The 17,571-nt window shown below is 39.6% G+C and overlaps 1 protein-coding gene across 2 annotated transcripts; it reads left to right on the top strand.

The window, feature by feature from the left end:
- On the top strand, window positions 11,321–16,865 carry LOC8074594 (auxin response factor 15). Of its 2 annotated transcripts, none has more exons than XR_002447822.1 (12): window positions 11,321–12,021; window positions 12,151–12,207; window positions 12,334–12,525; window positions 12,613–12,697; window positions 13,243–13,333; window positions 13,410–13,574; window positions 14,157–14,276; window positions 14,350–14,422; window positions 15,223–15,373; window positions 15,477–16,345; window positions 16,447–16,507; window positions 16,623–16,865. XR_002447822.1 is itself a non-coding variant. In XM_002440201.2 (12 exons), the coding sequence occupies exons 1-11, from the start codon at window positions 11,671–11,673 to the stop codon at window positions 16,481–16,483; spliced, it is 2,220 nt and encodes a 739-aa protein (XP_002440246.1). In that variant the 5' UTR covers window positions 11,324–11,670; the 3' UTR covers window positions 16,484–16,507; window positions 16,623–16,865. The 2 variants fall into 2 exon arrangements, 1 of the variants encoding a protein (XP_002440246.1); XM_002440201.2 differs by having other exon boundaries at window positions 11,324–12,021; window positions 16,418–16,507.

Consider the following 17,571-nt stretch of genomic DNA (forward strand, 5'->3'; position numbering starts at 1 on the left):
CAAATATTATCCAATCATGGACTAACTAGGATCAAAAAATTCGTCTCGTGATTTACAGCTAAACTGTGTAATTAATTTTTATTTTCGTCTATATTTAATGTTTCATGCATGTATCACAAGATTCGATGTGACGGAGAATCTTGAAAACTTTTTGGTTTTCAGAGTGAAGTAAACAAGGCCTTGGCGTGCTGCCGCTGCCCATGTGTTCCGGTACTGCCTATTACTGGTGTTTAGTTCCGAAAACTGAAAAGTTTTCGGAACTGCAGCACTTTCGTTTTTATTTGGCAAACATTATCTAATTATAGAGTAACTAGGCTTAAAAGATTCATCTCGTGATTTACAGGTAAACTGTGCAATTAGTTTTTATTTTCGTCTATATTTAATACTCCATACATGTGGCGTAAGATTCGATGTGACGGGGAATCTTGAAAAGATTTTGCTTTTTGGGGTGAACTAAACAAGGCCGTGAAAAATCTAAACATGTTCTTCGCTAACCTGAGCACGTGGCGGGTCGGCGTCGGCTGGAGCTGCTCTGATCACAATCACATGCCTGATATCTGGCAAACTGGGCAAAAAAAAAATGACGTGAGGGCTCGAGAGCCCATCCTTTTTCGTGTACCAGGAAAAAAAAAACCCGAAACTACTGTAGAAACAAGCAAGCGGAGTACTGTAGTAGGAGTAGCAGCTGCTGGAGTACGTATCGTGTTTCGAGTTTTCACCGCGGCTGGTTTTACAGATTCATGCCTTGTTTAGTTGCAAAATATAAATAGTATTAATTTCGTTTGTATTTGATAAATATTGTCTAATCACGGACTAACTAGACTCAAAAGATTCGTCTCGTCATTTCTGACCAATCTGTGAAATTAGTTTTTATTTTCGTTTATATTTAATACTTCATGCATACGGCCTTGTTTAGTTCCGAAAAGATTTCGGATTTCGGTACTGTAGCATTTTCGTTTTTATTTGACAAATATGATCCAATCATAGACTAACTAGGCTCAAAAGATTCACCTCGTGATTTACAGTTAAACTGTGTGATTAGTTTTTGTTTTTGTCTATATTTAATACTTCATGCATGTGCCGCAAGATTCGATGCGACAGGGAATCTTGAAAACTTTTTAGATTTCGGGGTAAACTAAACAAGACCTACTTCTAAAGATTCGATAGGATAAAAAATCTGAAAAATTTTGCAAAATTTTCTCGGAACTAAACGAGGCCTCAGGCGTCCGACGGCCACATGGTCCCGGGCGCGCAGCGCAGCGCAGGAGCGAGCTCGTGAGGCAGGTGGAATCGGGGTGACGACGACGACGCATGGAGCAATGCGGGTGGATACGCGATGAAACAAACAGGTCGGCAGGTCAGGTCCCCAGGCGATGGTGGCAGCGGGCCATGTGGAGGAGACGAGCGGAGCAGCCGCCCAGACCTGACCTGAGGGAGCCCACTGCACTGCACGCAGCAGTGAGCAGTGTAGGAGCGCTAGCGCGCCGCGCCGAGGCTGGCAGCTCTGACTCTGACCCACACACGCCCGATAAAGGCCTCGTTTACTTCCCAAAAAATTTTGCAAAATTTTTCAGATTTTTCGTCACATTGAATCTTTAGACGTATGCATAAAGTATTAAATATAGATAAAAATAAAAACTAATTGTACAGTTTGGTCGAAATTGACGAGACGAATCTTTTCAGCCTAGTTAGTCCATAATTAGATAACATTTGTCAAATACAAACGAAAGTGTTACTATTTCAATTTTACGATTTTTTTTAAGTAAACAAGGCCAAAAGCGAGGAGAAAGTTGGGGTGGGAGTGGGACGTTTCGGTCTCTCACTGCCGTGTTGCCACTCTCCTCGCAGCGCACCTCCACGCCCTGCCACCCGTTTCCATCGCCTGGCGCACTCTCGTACTCCTACGCGTCTGACCGCCCTGACGAGTAGGGTCTTGTTTATGAGTAGTAGTTCAGAATTTTTTTTAGTTTTTCACATTATAATATTTTTATTTTTATTTAACTTAATAATTATTGTAGATTAGCTAAGCTTAGAAAATTCATCTCATAAAACTACAAGACCAGCATCCCGTTACAGTACAGTAGAGCGATCGATCTCTATCGCATCGCCTGAGGCTCTGGCATTGGCATGGGCTACGGGCGTTGGGCCATGGCGTGGGCGTGGATGGCCGTGTACGCATGGGTGCCTGCCTGTACACTCCTGCTATCTGGCGTGGTGACTGTGCGCTGCTTTTGGTGGTTTCCGCACGACGCCCGTTGTTTCATGTTTGTACACTGGCAGGTCCGAGCCGGAGCGGTGGCACGTGGCAGCGACAGCACCATCAACAGCTTGTTCGTTTGACCGTATGGCACTCACAATATTATACAAGACTGTATCAGAGTTTAAGATAAGTAATTACATATTATTTATAATATTTCACTGAAGTGACAACATATTTATTAAAAAAAAAGATAGCAAAAATAAGACTTCAAGTCTTATCTAAACTCTAAGTCTATATTGTTCGATATAATAAATAACTTTAAACTTTAGGATAGAGTCTACATGCTGTGCATGCGGAAGACATAAATATTATTCTCTCAACCAATAATATTTTCTTCTCTCAGTTATCGAGAAGCTGCGCGACCGTAGGGCAGTCGCGTCAATAGTCACATGCTGTGCATGCGGAAGACATAAATATTATTCTCTTTATGTCAAATTATAAGTTATTATAAAAACTTTAGAGAATTAAATTATTTTAAATTTGACTAAATTTATATAATAAAATAATAACATATATGATTTTAACTTAGTATCATTAGGTTATTTATTAATTATATTTTCATCATATAACTATTTGGTGTTATAAATTTTTATTATTTTTTTCTATAATTTTGGTCAAACTTTAGGTACTTGACTTATAATTTGGATGGAAGAAGTACTATAGAAGTACTGCTACTCGTATCTGTTTCACTTCTACCGTTCTAGTACTACTCCTATAATATATACCATAGCTTGTTCGTTTATATTATCAACCGTACTTTGTACTTTTTTCTGTCAGTTAACAATATTTTTTCTCAAACATTAATCAGCCAACAGTAATGACTTTTCAACCCTCACATTTGCACGTTTCAAATAATAGTAGTAACTTTCTATATTTATCTCTCCTCGGAGGATTTCAGGCTCCAACCCTCACATTTGCACGTTTCGCGAACAAGTACTGTACTGCTACCACCACACCTGAAATTCGTGCCAAGCGACGGGCGTGCACGTGATTGTTGATCCACTCATTTTCTACTCCACCATTCCAAATTTGCAGTGAACAGAGTACTGCCTACTTGAATTGAACCGTGTCATCTGTTACGGTTAACATTTATCACATCTTTGGCGAGGGTTGGTGTACCGTGTCGAAACCACTTTTGAGCAACATTGTCACTCTCCCGAATTTTAGAATCTTCATACACAACGGATCTAATTAGTCCCATGTATTCGTTTTTTTACGATTTTGCAATACAGAGTCTATCCGTATTTGGTTATCTGCAATACTGTTCAAAGTAGACCTAATACCAAGTTAGCTACGATGTTTTTTTTCAAAATCGTGCGTGGCACGTTTTTCATTAAGAGATGTTAGGAAAAGTAATCAGTCTTAGCATTCAATGGTGAGATGCCATTGAAACGCTAAGTAACACTACACAATAATCGTCGGCTCAAACGGCACCGCTATTGAATTGGACCTGAAGCTAAAAACGGATTTGCTACACGTATTGCACAGACATTAGCTACGATGTCAGATCTCGTGATATTAGACAATGAAGATTAGCATAAGTTGATCCACACACAAAATGAAATATTCACATTCCTTGTATCCCTACTAGAAACATGAGATATGAACTACTCTCTCCATCCCAAATTGTAAGTCATTCTAAGAATTTTGGAGAGTCAAACTTTTCTAAGTTTGACCAAATTTATAAGATAAAATAATAATTATTATGATACCAACTAAGTATTATTAGATTATTTTTTAATTATATTTTCATAATATACTCACTTTATGTTACAAATCTTAGTATTTTTCTTTATAAATTTGGTCAAATATGAAAATGTTGTGACTCTCCAAAATTTTTGGAATGACTTACAATTTGGGATGGAGGGAGTACAACACACCGGTGACTACACGCTACAAAATGTGAACAACAAAACACTATTTATCAAAATCCAGCTTGTTTGTGTAGAACAACTAAATACTAGGAATCACAGATTGGCCCAATCATACAAGAGGCAAGAGGTTTCACTCGGCTAATGAACGACAGGAAGTTGCCCTGTTTAGATGCAGCCAAATAGCCAAAACTTTTAGAGAAATGAGTATTTTTTAGAAGAATTGATCTAAACAGGGGTTTGTAAAACTTGACTGTAAAGATTTAGAATTTGGGATCTTGGAGTCCCAAAACTGTGTAAATTTGCTTAGGGACCCGTGTCGTGTAAATTAGAAAGCATATAAACACCTATTTGGGTCTTGTTGAGTTCCGAAAACTGAAAAGTTTTCGGAACTGTAGCACTTTCGTTTCTTTGTGGGAAATATTGTCCAATCATATACTAAATAGGGTCAAAAGATTCGTCTCGTGATTTACAGTCAAACTGTGTGATTAGTTTTTATTTTCGTTTATATTTAATGCTTCATGCATGTGCCACAAGATTCGATGTGAGAGGAAATCTTGAAAACTTTTTGGATTTCGGGGTGAACTAAACAAGGCCTTGAATGTAAAGTTTACAGCTAAAAGTTTTGAGATGTAAATATTTGGCATCTAAACAAGCCCTTAGTTTGGAGAGATTGCAATTAAGTAGCAAATGCTTTAGCTTTATTAGCTAGATGTAGTAAACACTTTGCGGTGTGCGCTTCGCCCTTTCTAAATGTTGATTGTAATTTGCCTATAGCTAGCTAATAAAGTCTCTCTTTGCTTGAAAGAAAACTAAACACCGGTATACGTTTATGTTAGCTTCAATTGTGTTGAGTAGGGTCTAAAAATATTTTTAATTGAAGAAATGTCAACAAGTGTACTTTTAAATTTTAAATTGGTAAACTAAATTATAGAAATCAGAAATACAAAACTTATAGGTATATAATCTGTAATTTATAAAATTTAATTCGATCAGAACTTTGATACTATAATCCCGTGCCGTGCGGTGTAAAACGATACTGTGTAGGATATCGATTCTCCAAACCCTGCATGGCGGTAGTAAGGCCTTGTTTGGTTAGCCGAAAAATTTGCAAATTTTTTTAGATTCTCCGTAACATCAAATCTTTAAACGCATGCATGAAGTATTAAATATATAGGAAAATAAAAACCAATTGTGCAGTTTAGTCGGAATCGACGAGACGAATCTTTTAAGCATAGTTAGTACATGTTTAGATAATATTTGTCAAATACAAACGAAAGTGATACTATTTCTGTTTTGCAAAAATTTTTGGAACTAAACAAGGTCTAATGCAAATCAATAAGGTTAGTTTCGGATACTGTAACCGACATATTCATTCATCAATCGTACTTATTTTGCGAATAGAAAACTTTATTAATTATCAAATAGTATCTTTAGAAGCAAGCGACACGACAATCTCTAAAAAAAAGAAAAAAAAGACCTGACTACTACTCTACCTAGGCCTTGTTTAGTTCACTCCGAAAACTAAAAACTTTTCAAAATTCTCCGTCACATTAAATTTTAGAGCACATGCATGAAACATTAGATATAGACGAAAATAAAAACTAATTGCACAGATTGCCTGTAAATTACAAGATGAATCTTTTGAGTCTAGTTAGTCTATAATTGAATAATATTTGTCAAATAAAAACGAAAATGCTACAATGCCGAAATCCGAAATTTTTTTGCAACTAAACGAGGCCCTAATATAGATACCAGGAATTTGAGGTTTCGATGATTTAGGTTTAGCCGAGGCCGAAACAAGCATACATCTACAGCAATGTCAACCGGATTTTACTTCGGACTGGACGGGTAGTACGGAGTAAAAGTTCACTATCGCTGTGTAAACTTACATGATGGTGTCTTTGGATCCTTAACTCTTGATTTTTGATATTTTAGTCCATAAACTTATATCGTGGCTTTGCTCGTGTCACTAACTCTCGAATTTTGATATTTTATTCTCATAGTCGAAACAAGCAAACTAATTGTTTGTTGATCCGCGAGTTGAGATGATGCTATTCTACTTTGTTTTAGGATAGTATAAATATAAAAAATCAAGAGTTAAAGACAAGTGTGTGAAGGTTTACGGACTCAAATATATCAAAAATCAAGAGTTATAAACCCAGGTTAAGTCACCGCGCAAGTTTAGGTACTGGTGTAAATTTTAGTCGGCATCAAGAATGAATGGTGGTGCGGTCGTACTAAAAACGCGACAAATTGGATCGTCGCCTCTACAACGATTACACCAGATGCGGTGCGCGGAGGCGTGTGGACCCCCTCGGCGAGGCGACACCATCAATAATGGTGAGGTGTCGTGTTGGCGCAGACATTAACCTCGCCGTCAACCGCAACCAGAGGCTGGCTGGCGATTTTGTTTGAGCAAAAAAGGAGTCCTGAACTGAGGCCTTGTTTAGTTTCTATCAAAATTTAAAAAGTTTTTAAGATTTTTTATCCCATCGAATTTTACGCCACATGCATTGAGCACTGAATATAGATGAAAAAATAACTAATCGCACAATTTTTCTGTAAATCGCGAGACAAATTTTTAAGCCTAGTCAGTACGTAATTGAACAATATTTATCAAATACAAACAAAAATATTAAAATAGTAAAATTCAAAAAGTTTTTCACAACTAAACAAGGCCTGAAAACGCAAAAAAAGGACGGAATGCAAGTACAAAGGGCATCCTTTAACCGTACAAACCAGGATGGATAGCAAAAAAATGATGTGGCCATAGAACAAGGCCTTGTTTACTTCTACCAAAAAATCCAAAATTTTTAAAGATTTTATATCATATCGAATCTTTAAACGCATGCATGAAGTATTAAATATAGACGAAAATAAAAACTAATTGCACAGTTTGGTCGGAATTGACGATACACATCTTTTGAGCCTAGTTAGTTCATAGTTAGACAATAATTATTACAAACAAACGAAAGTGCTACAGTATCCTAAAAATTTTTTTCTTCAGGAACAAGGCCCAAAGAAAGAGAGAAATGTAAAGTTTTTCATATAAAATATTTCTACATGAGAATCCGGTTCGAAGGAGATGTGAGTAGATGATAAGAGAGACAAGAGGTGTGGTTGCATAAATTCTACTTTTAAGAAACATTCTATTAGTAAAAAGAAATGCTTTCATCATGTAGTGTCTATATATGCCTTTGATAAACATGGAAACTCTGTATGACTTTCTTAATATAGAAACTATCTCATGATTTCACGGTCGTGACTGCCCCTATAGGTTGTCTTGTTTCTTATCATCTAGGAGTACCTATGTGGCTTTATATCTTAGTGACCGGTGACCGTGTAGACATAGCTTGTTGTGTGAAAACATTTCCTTCTCTTTTTCTTTAATTACAATACCACATTATTATCTAGTTGATATTGTGAGTGTAAAAATTATCATGGTTTTTTAGTTGGGACTACAGTAAGCTGACACATCAATTCTATAATGAGACAGATAAAGAAACAAAATAAATATAGGTCTTGTTTAGATGCGAAAAGATATTGGATTACGTTACTGCATCACTTTCGTTTGTTTATGGCAAATATTGTCCTATCATGGACTGAACTGGATTAAAAGATTTGTCTCGCCATTTACAGTTAAACTGTGTAATTAGTTTTTATTTTTGTCTATATTTAGTGTTTCATGCAAATGTCGAAAGATTCGATGTGACTAGAAATCTTAAAAACTTTTTAATTTTTAGAGTGAACTAAACAAGGCCATACCATAAATTTATAGCCAGCTGAGGCATGGGCGAAAAGAACAATTCATCACATAGCTTCTCGTACCTAACAGGCGGTGTTTAGTTGACTCAAAAAACTCAAAACTTTTCAAGATTTATTGTCGTATCAAATTTTACGACATATGCATGGAACACTAAATATAGACGAAAATAAAAATTAATGGTACATTTTATCTATAAATCGCAAGTTGAATCTTTTAAGACTAGTTATACATAATTGGACAATGTTTATCAAATAAAAACGAAAGTGTTATCATTTTGAAATTCAAAAAGTTTTCGAAATTAAACAAGGACTAAACTAAGACTATTATTATGTGGATGAATTAAAATTGAGACTATTATTGCGTGGGTGAACTACTTGTTTAGATGCACCCAAAAATCCAAAACTTTACAAGATTCATCATCACATCGAATCTTGCGGCACATGCATGGAGTATTAAATATAGATAAAAATAAAAACTAATTACACAGTTTGTCTGTAAATCGCGAGACGAATCTTTTAAGCCTAGTTACTCCATAATTGGACAATATTTGTCAAATAAAAACAAAAGTGCTACGGTAGCACTTTCGTTTGTATTTGACAAATGTTGTCCAATTATAGACTAACTAGGCTCAAAAGATTTGTCTCGTCAATTTCGACCAAACTGTGTAATTAGTTTTTATTTTCGTCTATATTTAATACTCCATGCATGTGTTTAAAGATTCGATGTGACGGGGAATGTGAAAAATTTTGCAAAATTTTCTGAGAACTAAACAAGGCCAAAGGCGAAATAACAGAGTAGTGTCCGGAAATAACACCCAGCGCGGCCGGAAATAACAGAGTAGTACAATGCTTGTCTGTGTATAATTGTACATGGACTACTATTACAGTAATAGTGTACTACTACTGCTGCTACTACTACTACCGTACGTCTATGAATGAATGCATGCATGAATAATGGATGAACTGACGGAGTATTAAACTTGAGCACGGTACATGTGTTGATGTCACATTTTTATCTCGGAGCCTAGGGCCTTGTTTAGTTCATCCAAAAAGCAAAAAGTTTTCAAGATTCTCCGTCACATCGAATCTTGTGGCACATGCATGAAGCATTAAATATAGACGAAAGCAAAAACTAATTATACAGTTTAGCTGGAAATCGCGAGACGAATCTTTTGATCCTAATTAGCCTATAATTGGATAATATTTTAGTGGATGAGGCCGGGTCTGGTTTATTTCTTTTTTTTTTTTGCAAAATGGACCTGCTAACATTTTCGTTTGTATTTGATAAATATTGTTTAATTATAAACTAATTAGGCTCAAAAAATTCGTCTCTCATAAATACAGGCAAACTATACAATTAGTTAGTTTTTTATCTATATTTAATGTTATATGTATGTTTTTTATATATATATTTAATGTTATATGTATATGCCGTAAGATTCGTTATGACGATAAACTGAAAAAATTTACAAAATTTCCTACGAACTAAACAAGGATAGTTTACTCCAAAATCCAAAAACTTTTTAAAGTTTTCTATCACATAGATAAAGAAAATAATTAATTGCACAATTTGTCTATTGTTTGCGAGACGGACATTTTGAGCCTAAGTAATCCATGGTTGGATAATAATTACCAAATAAAAATAAAAGTGCTACAGTACCCAAAAACTTTTCACCTCTTCAACTAAGGCCTTGTTTAGTTCCGAAAAGATTTCGGATTTTTGGTACTGTAGCATTTTCGTTTGTTTGTGGCAAATATTGTCTAATCATAAACTAATTAGGCTCAAAAGATTCGTCTCGTAAATTACAGATAAACTGTGTAATTAGTTTTTGTTTTCTTCTATATTTAGTGTTTAATGTATGTGCCATAAGATTTGATGTGACGGGGAATCTTGAAAAGTTTTTGAATTTCGGGGTGAACTAAACAAGGCCTAAAACAATGTTTAGTTGCGTCCAAAATCTAAAAACTTTCAAGATTTACTATTAAATAGAATCCTGTGACACATGCATAGAGTATTAATATAAATAAAAAATAACTAATTATATAGTTTGCGTGTAATTTGCAAGATATTTTTTTTGAAGTTAGTTAATCTATGATTAGATAATAATTACTAAATACAAACAAAAGTTCTATTCTATGCAGATCCAAAAAGTTCTTGGATCTAAACAAGACCGAAATGCTCGCATCGGCGGTATGGTGTTTTAGTTTTGAAAAGTTTTTGTCAAGAATTTCGTTTGTATTTTATAATTATTATCTAATTTTTAATTAATTAGGCTTAAAAGATTCATTTTGTAAATTACAGTAAAAAAATGTACAACTACTTATTTTTTATTTATATTTAATGTATTATGCACGTGCCCCAAGATTGATATAATAAAAAATCTTAAAATATTTTTAAATTTTGGTTGCAACTAAACAAGGTTCAGTTAACATAACCAATATGACTATTGCCCACTTAGGCCATGTTTAGTTCTTTTTTTTCAAATTGGACACTGTAGCACTTTTGCTTGTATTTAACAATTATTGTCCAATTATAGACTAACTAGCCTCAAAAGATTTGTCTCGCAAATTATAGGTAAACTGTGTAATTAGTTATTTTTTTATCTATATTTAGCACATTATGCTTGGCCGCAAGATTTAATATGACTAGAAATCTGAAAAATTTTGTAAATTTTTTGAACCAAGGCCTTGTTTAGATCTGATTTTTTTGGATTTGACACTGTAGCACTTTTATTTTTATTTAACAAATATTATTCAATTATAGAGTAACTAGGCTTAAAAGATTCGTCTCGCGATTTACAGCCAAACTGTGCAATTAGTTTTTGTTTTCATATATATATTTAGTGCTCTATGAATATGCCGCAAGATTCGATGTGACGGGAATCTTCAAAAATTTTTCGTTTTTTCGTTTTTGGGTGAACTAAACATTGCCTAAACAAGGTCTATTGTACCCATACTACTGCTCTACAATACGGAGTATACTCCGTAGGTACAGTACCGTATGGTGATGCGCAGAGCACGCTACACTCTCTGTCCGCATCCATCCATCCATCCATCCACGTCTCTCTCCTCTGCCGCCCGCCTGCATGCCTGCGCTGCGCCAGCCATCACTGTTCGCGTCTCCCGCATCGTCCGCTCTCTTTTTTCACCTGCAGCGGCAGGCCGGCAGCTGACCGGTGACCACCGCTCCGGCGCTCTCCCCATTTTTTTACTACTGTACACGTACTACTACTCCACGATCGCCAAAGGCAAGAATGCAGCGCGCAAGTGTTACTGGCACGGGCACGGGCGCACAGGCGTCCCCCTCACGCACGCACCCTTCTTTTGCGTTCGCTGCCCCTGCTGGCTGGCTGGCTCACACAGCTACAGTGACAGCCACGGAACCCCCGCCCTCTCTGTCCTCGTCTCCCTCTCCTAGCTCTAGCTGGATAGGTGGGCTGGGCTGTGGGTAGGGAGGAGGAGTAGGAGGGTAGCTGCCTATAGCCTCGGCCTCCATAACCCCCCATTCATGGCCATTACCACGATGTGTCACCCCACCACACCGCCCTCTCCGATGCTGCCTCCCTGCTAACCATCTCCTCTCCCTGGTGGCCTGGTGGTTCTTTCTTTCTTGGCCTTCTTGCCCTGCAGCCTCCTCCACCCCCACCCTCCTCATTAATCACTTGCTAGCTCCCTGCCTCCTTCCCGCTCCCCGCCTGCCGCTCCCCTTCTCGTGCTCCGCGCCCGTGCCTCGCCCGGCGCCGCCCGCCCGCCCGCCCGCCCGCAGTAGCCATGGCGGGGATCGACCTCAACGACACCGTGGAGGAGGACGAGGAGGAGGCGGAGCCCGGCAACCCCGCCTGCTCCCAGCAAAGCCGGACCAGCTCCGCGGCCACGCCCCCACCCCCGCCGCTGACCCCGCTGCTCCAGCCGAGGCCGGGCGCCGCGGTGTGCCTCGAGCTCTGGCACGCCTGCGCCGGCCCCGTCGCGCCGCTGCCGCGGAAAGGGACCGTCGTCGTCTACCTCCCGCAGGGACACCTGGAGCACCTCGGTGACGCCGCCGCGGCCGCAGCCGGAGGCGCGCCGGCGCCCGCCGCCCTGCCGCCCCACGTCTTCTGCCGCGTCGTCGACGTCACTCTCCATGTGCGTGCGCCGGTTCTTGCTCCCGCGAGCTCCTCAATGTGTGTGTTTGTGTGTCCGCGTGCGTGGGTGGGTTGCCCCGTGCGGGTGTGCGGCTTCCATTGACTTGTCGTCCTCTTGCGCTCGTTGCAGGCGGACGCGTCCACGGACGAGGTGTACGCCCAGCTCGCCCTCGTCGCCGAGAACGAGGTTCGCGGAAGCTACAGTGCTCCACCGGAATTGGATTCGGTTTGGTTTCTCCGTTGCGTCCATTAAGATGACATTTTTGGGCTGATTTGCGTTTCTTGTGGCGCTTGCTTCCGACGCGTCGTGCAGGATGTCGCGAGGCGGCTGCGCGGAGGGTCCGAGGACGGGAGCGCTGGGGACGGCGACGACGGGGAGGCCGTGAAGCAGCGGTTCTCGCGGATGCCGCACATGTTCTGCAAGACGCTCACGGCCTCCGACACCAGCACGCACGGCGGCTTCTCCGTGCCGCGCCGCGCCGCCGAGGACTGCTTCCCGCCTCTGGTTCGCTTGCGCTGGGCTTTCATCTTTTGGGTGCCCGGTTGGTGCTCTCAGCTGCGATTCTGAATCATGTGGTCTTGGGGCGTGCAGGACTACAGCCAGCAGCGGCCGTCGCAGGAGCTTGTCGCCAAGGATTTGCACGGAACCGAGTGGAGGTTCCGCCACATTTATCGAGGTACATGAACAGATACTGAGATATGAGCTGTGCACATATACCTATTTTTCAGCAGGCTTCTGTGCCTGTTCACCCTGAATCATTCATCAGTATCGGTGAATGATGTTGAATGGTTGCACTTCATTCGGTGACTAGTGTTTTACAGGACTTGCATTTCTTATTTGGATTGAGCACTTGGGAATGTTCATCTTTGCTCACTTAAGTCCTGGATTTGCAGTCATGATTCTTCAGTCATCCTTTTGCTATATATGTCACCATTATATGATCACAACTAATAATGATTACATGTGGGGGTTGTACAAACTATGCCAATGTTTCCTGCTCTCTGCATTGCTATCTTGTGTGCTATTCTCAGCATTTCTCATGTCATTGGTTAGTTATTGCGGTTGTACTTAAAATTTACCGTTTTGCTCATGAAAATCATCTGTTTTTTTTGTTTGGAAAGTTATGGTCCCGTTTTAAGGAATGTAAAGGACAAACACGAGAAGTTATGTCATGTGTGTGGTCCTTGATTTCTCATGAATCTGCATCTGAATGGGATGCAGGCCAGCCCCGCAGGCACCTTTTAACCACTGGATGGAGTGCATTTGTCAACAAGAAGAAGCTTGTCTCAGGGGACGCTGTACTATTTTTGAGGTAGGCCACCGCTAACATGGAGATAATTATCACATATTGGTGTTGGTCCTTTCTGAAGATTCCTCATAATTTTCAGAGGTGATGATGGGGAGCTAAGACTTGGAGTGCGCCGTGCAGCTCAGCTTAAAAATGGATCTGCTTTTCCAGCTCTTTATAATCAGTGTTCTAATCTTGGTTCACTAGCTAACGTAGCACATGCTGTGGCCACAAAAAGCGTGTTCCACATCTACTACAACCCCAGGTGATGATGAATATAGCTGTTTCTCTTTAATGATTTGCACATTCATGTTGATGCTGATCTTTAAGATGATATGAACTAAAATGTGCTTTTTAGCTACAATGCAATTACAATTTACTGGTTGATGAGGATTTGAAATCTTGTGTGATCATTTCTTAAGCTGTTTCATGTAACACAGCAAGTCCTATTACATTAGTTTCAAGAGCTACCCATTTACCATGACATAATTTATCTAGTAATTCAGGACTCTTAGTGGAATCCAACATTAAGTGATATTATTAATCTTTGAATTGATGTATGTTGCCACTTGCATTTGGACCTTTTCAATCAAAAATCTAGTTCGACATCTCTTTTTTTAGATATCATGATCATGACAAGTACACAAGTAGCGAGTGACCTTTGGTTCTTATGTATGTCGTGTCCATTTTTACCTTCTTGGACCCTGACGTGGTAAATTAGAAAGTTTTGTTAATAAATATTCTCTAAAAAATGGAACTATAAATGAGTTTTGCTGCAAGCCTTACCTTTTTATCTACCAACAACTATGACCCTGATGGCAATTACTGCTTTCCAAAAACCTTACAGATTAAGCCAATCTGAATTCATTATACCGTATTCAAAGTTTATGAAGAGCTTCAGTCAACAATTTTCTGCTGGTTTGAGGTTCAAAATGAGATATGAGAGTGATGATGCTTCTGAAAGAAGGTTGGTGTTCTCCAAAACGTTGTTCTTATCTTACATGGATTTATTAAGGTTGACACATGAGAGTATTATGCAGATGCACTGGGGTAATAGCAGGAATTGGTGATGCTGACCCCATGTGGCGTGGTTCGAAGTGGAAATGTTTGATGGTATGTTGCCTTTAAGTTTTAGTGCTTCACTTTCTGTATAACTTTTCAGGTGGTAAATTTTAGATACATAAGAAAATAACCTATGTAAGATACATATAGAATATAACCTGTATCTGTTCATACAGGACACTACACATTTGCGTCATATAGTTGCCTCTGCTACCTAGCACTATTTGCTTGCTAATAAGCCAATAAGCAATCTTGCACATCTATCCACTAATACAATGCACAATGAATGTTGAGGATTGCAACTGACAGCCTACTATGCATCCTGTGCTCCCTCAGCTGTTTGATGTATTAGGTTGATCGTGACATGTCTTTATCTAAAAAAGAGGCTTGCCTTGTGCCAGCCTGGTTTCCTTAACCGGGTCACTACTAAGTAAATTGTTGAATTATGAAATGTAAATGGAATAATAGAATTGGTAGATGTTGTGATTTGCATTGATCTGATCATGGAAATATATACATGGTGAAGTAGTTTGGTGAAACGGTGTCTTGGCCTGATAGGATAGGGCAACCTTTTCCACTCTCTGTGCCAAAGGACATGCCCCTTTGGTGGTTATGGTAACCACCTAATAATACAATTACTGGTGCCTACTCTCATCTCGATGAAATTGATGAGATCGTTTTTCACAAAATAAATCGGTTTATTTCACTTTGGTTTCTTATTACCCTGAGTGCACATTGTGGAGGCACATAATACTCTCTTGACTTAGTAAGCCAGGTCTAAATTGCTGCAATCTTAATCCTCTTGATGATCTTACATAATTTTTATATTAACCAATGATTCATTTTTGCAGGTCCGATGGGATGATGATGTAGATTTTCGTCGACCGAACAGGATTTCTCCTTGGGAGATTGAGCTGACTAGTTCAGTTTCAGGATCCCATCTGTCTGCACCAAATGCAAAGAGACTCAAACCATGTCTTCCCCCGGACTACCTAGTTCCAAGTATGTTCTCACCCCCCTCACCCCCCAAAAAATAATAATAAAACTGCCCACTTAATGATTATGTTGTTATCTTCCATCATGAGTAATATTTTCATTTTTGTAGATGGAAGTGGTTGTCCTGATTTTGCGGAATCTGCCCAATTCCACAAGGTCTTGCAAGGTCAAGAATTATTGGGTTATAGAACTCGTGACAATGCTGCTGTTGCAACTTCTCAGCCATGTGAAGCAAGGAACATGCAGTACATTGATGAGCGAAGTTGCTCCAATAATGTGAGTAACAGTATCCCAGGGGTTCCTAGAATTGGTGTCAGAACACCACTAGGAAACCCTAGGTTTTCCTACCATTGCTCAGGCTTTGGGGAGTCTCCAAGATTCCAAAAGGTCTTGCAAGGTCAAGAAGTATTTCAACCCTACCGAGGAACTCTAGTCGATCCAAGTTTGAGAAATAGTGGCTTTCATCAGCAAGATGGTTCTCATGTGCCTACTCAAGCGAATAAGTGGCATCCACAGCTTCATGGGTGTGCTTTTCGTGGGACACAAGCACCAGCTATTCCATCTCAATCCTCATCGCCACCATCTGTCCTAATGTTTCAACGAGATAATCCAAAGATGTCCCCTTTTGAATTTGGGCATTGTCACATGGATAAGAATGAGGATATGCGTGCAATGTTTGGCCATGCTGGAGGTATTGGAAGAACTGAGCAAACAATGATGCTCCAGGCTCATAATGTTTCTGGAGGAATGGGAAATAGAGATGTGACCGTTGAGAAATTTCAGCCCACTGTTGCTGTTGGAAGGGATGGATCAGACAACAGGGAAGTTACCAAAAATAGTTGCAAAATATTTGGCATATCTTTGACTGAGAAGGTTCCAGCAATCAAAGAAAAGGACTGTGGTGATACCAACTATCCATCCCCCTTCCTGTCTTTGAAGCAACACGTGCCAAAATCGCTGGGCAACAGTTGTGCCACTGTGAGTGTTCTACACCCTGTAACCTTGATGTCATTCTAGAGTAAACTTCCTTTTGACTATATAATCCTGCAGATTCATGAGCAGAGGCCTGTTGTTGGTAGGGTGATTGATGTTTCAACAGTGGATATGATGATCTGATCTGTTGGAAAAGTTGTCCTGAAGGTGAAGACATGCTAGCACCGCTTTCGTCTTCATGTTTGTTACATTCGCAGCATCAAAGCATATAGGTTGGTTGTTCTTGAGCTCATGCTTTTATTGTTGTGATGTATTTTTGCAGGCTGTATTGTGTAGTGTGGATAGTCAGGTGGTTGATGATCCGGTATGATGAAGGTGGATGGATCAACGACGCTGATCAAACATGTATCCTAGTTGTAGCTGTTAGAGCACTTTGTATGACAACCGTGAGTGCTCCATGTTATCAGCATTTGTTGCTGCTTACAACTTGCCTCTATGTTTATAAGCCGTATGCTATGACAAACCCATTTATAGAGTGTTTATTTGCATTGGCATAGTTCTAGTAGACTATGAATGTGTGAGAACAAATTTGCTTGGGGCCGCTTAAGATCCACGGCTTTGCCTTATAAGAACGTAACAAAAAAAAAGCAAAGATGGAAAAAAGAGCGTAAAAATGCAGAAGGATAAACATTGGTTGTAAAAATTGGAATAGGTTGGACAGGGTGCACCTCAGGTCCCACCCCCGTGAGGAAGGCGTTCAGGTTGGTTATGTGTTGTCCGCAGCGAGCGAGTGCTTGCACTTGCAAGCTGTGAACTTCCTCGACGGTCGAGGCATCGTTCTCGACGAGAAGCCCGGACAGATCGTGCTGATTCTGCATTCCTTGCATAGTTGCCTGCGTCCGTGCCAACTTCTTGGACTTTGGTCGTACGCTCGTGACCGTGCGCCCGAGGTCCGCCAACTTCTTGGAAAGCATGTCGCCAACACCTCTTTCTCACGAGAGTTGCCGTCGCGACACCGCCCCCATACGATCCTTGACCCAGTGCGTCCAGTCTCCGTCGCTTTCTGAAAAATAATTTTGATTAAATATATATTAAAAATATTAATATTTATGTTATATAATTAGTATTATTAGAAAAATCTTTAAATCTAGTTTTTAAATAAATTTATTTAGAGATATAAATACTGTACATATTTCCTATAAATCAAATTAAATTAAAGAAACGCAAATAAAAAACGACATTTAATTTAGGACAGAGCGAGTAGGCGTGTT

The sequence above is a fragment of the Sorghum bicolor genome, chromosome 9 (genome assembly GCF_000003195.3).
Source record: "Sorghum bicolor cultivar BTx623 chromosome 9, Sorghum_bicolor_NCBIv3, whole genome shotgun sequence".
Classification (NCBI taxonomy): Eukaryota; Viridiplantae; Streptophyta; class Magnoliopsida; order Poales; family Poaceae; genus Sorghum; species Sorghum bicolor.

Bases quoted from the DNA above. Each gene is read 5' to 3' on its own strand.
- LOC8074594 (XM_002440201.2), top strand. From the start codon at position 11,671: ATGGCGGGGATCGACCTCAACGACACCGTGGAGGAGGACGAGGAGGAG. The intron at 12,208-12,333 runs GTTCGCGGAAGC...CGCGTCGTGCAG, and splicing joins CCCTCGTCGCCGAGAACGAG to GATGTCGCGAGGCGGCTGCG. The intron at 12,698-13,242 runs GTACATGAACAG...AATGGGATGCAG, and splicing joins GTTCCGCCACATTTATCGAG to GCCAGCCCCGCAGGCACCTT.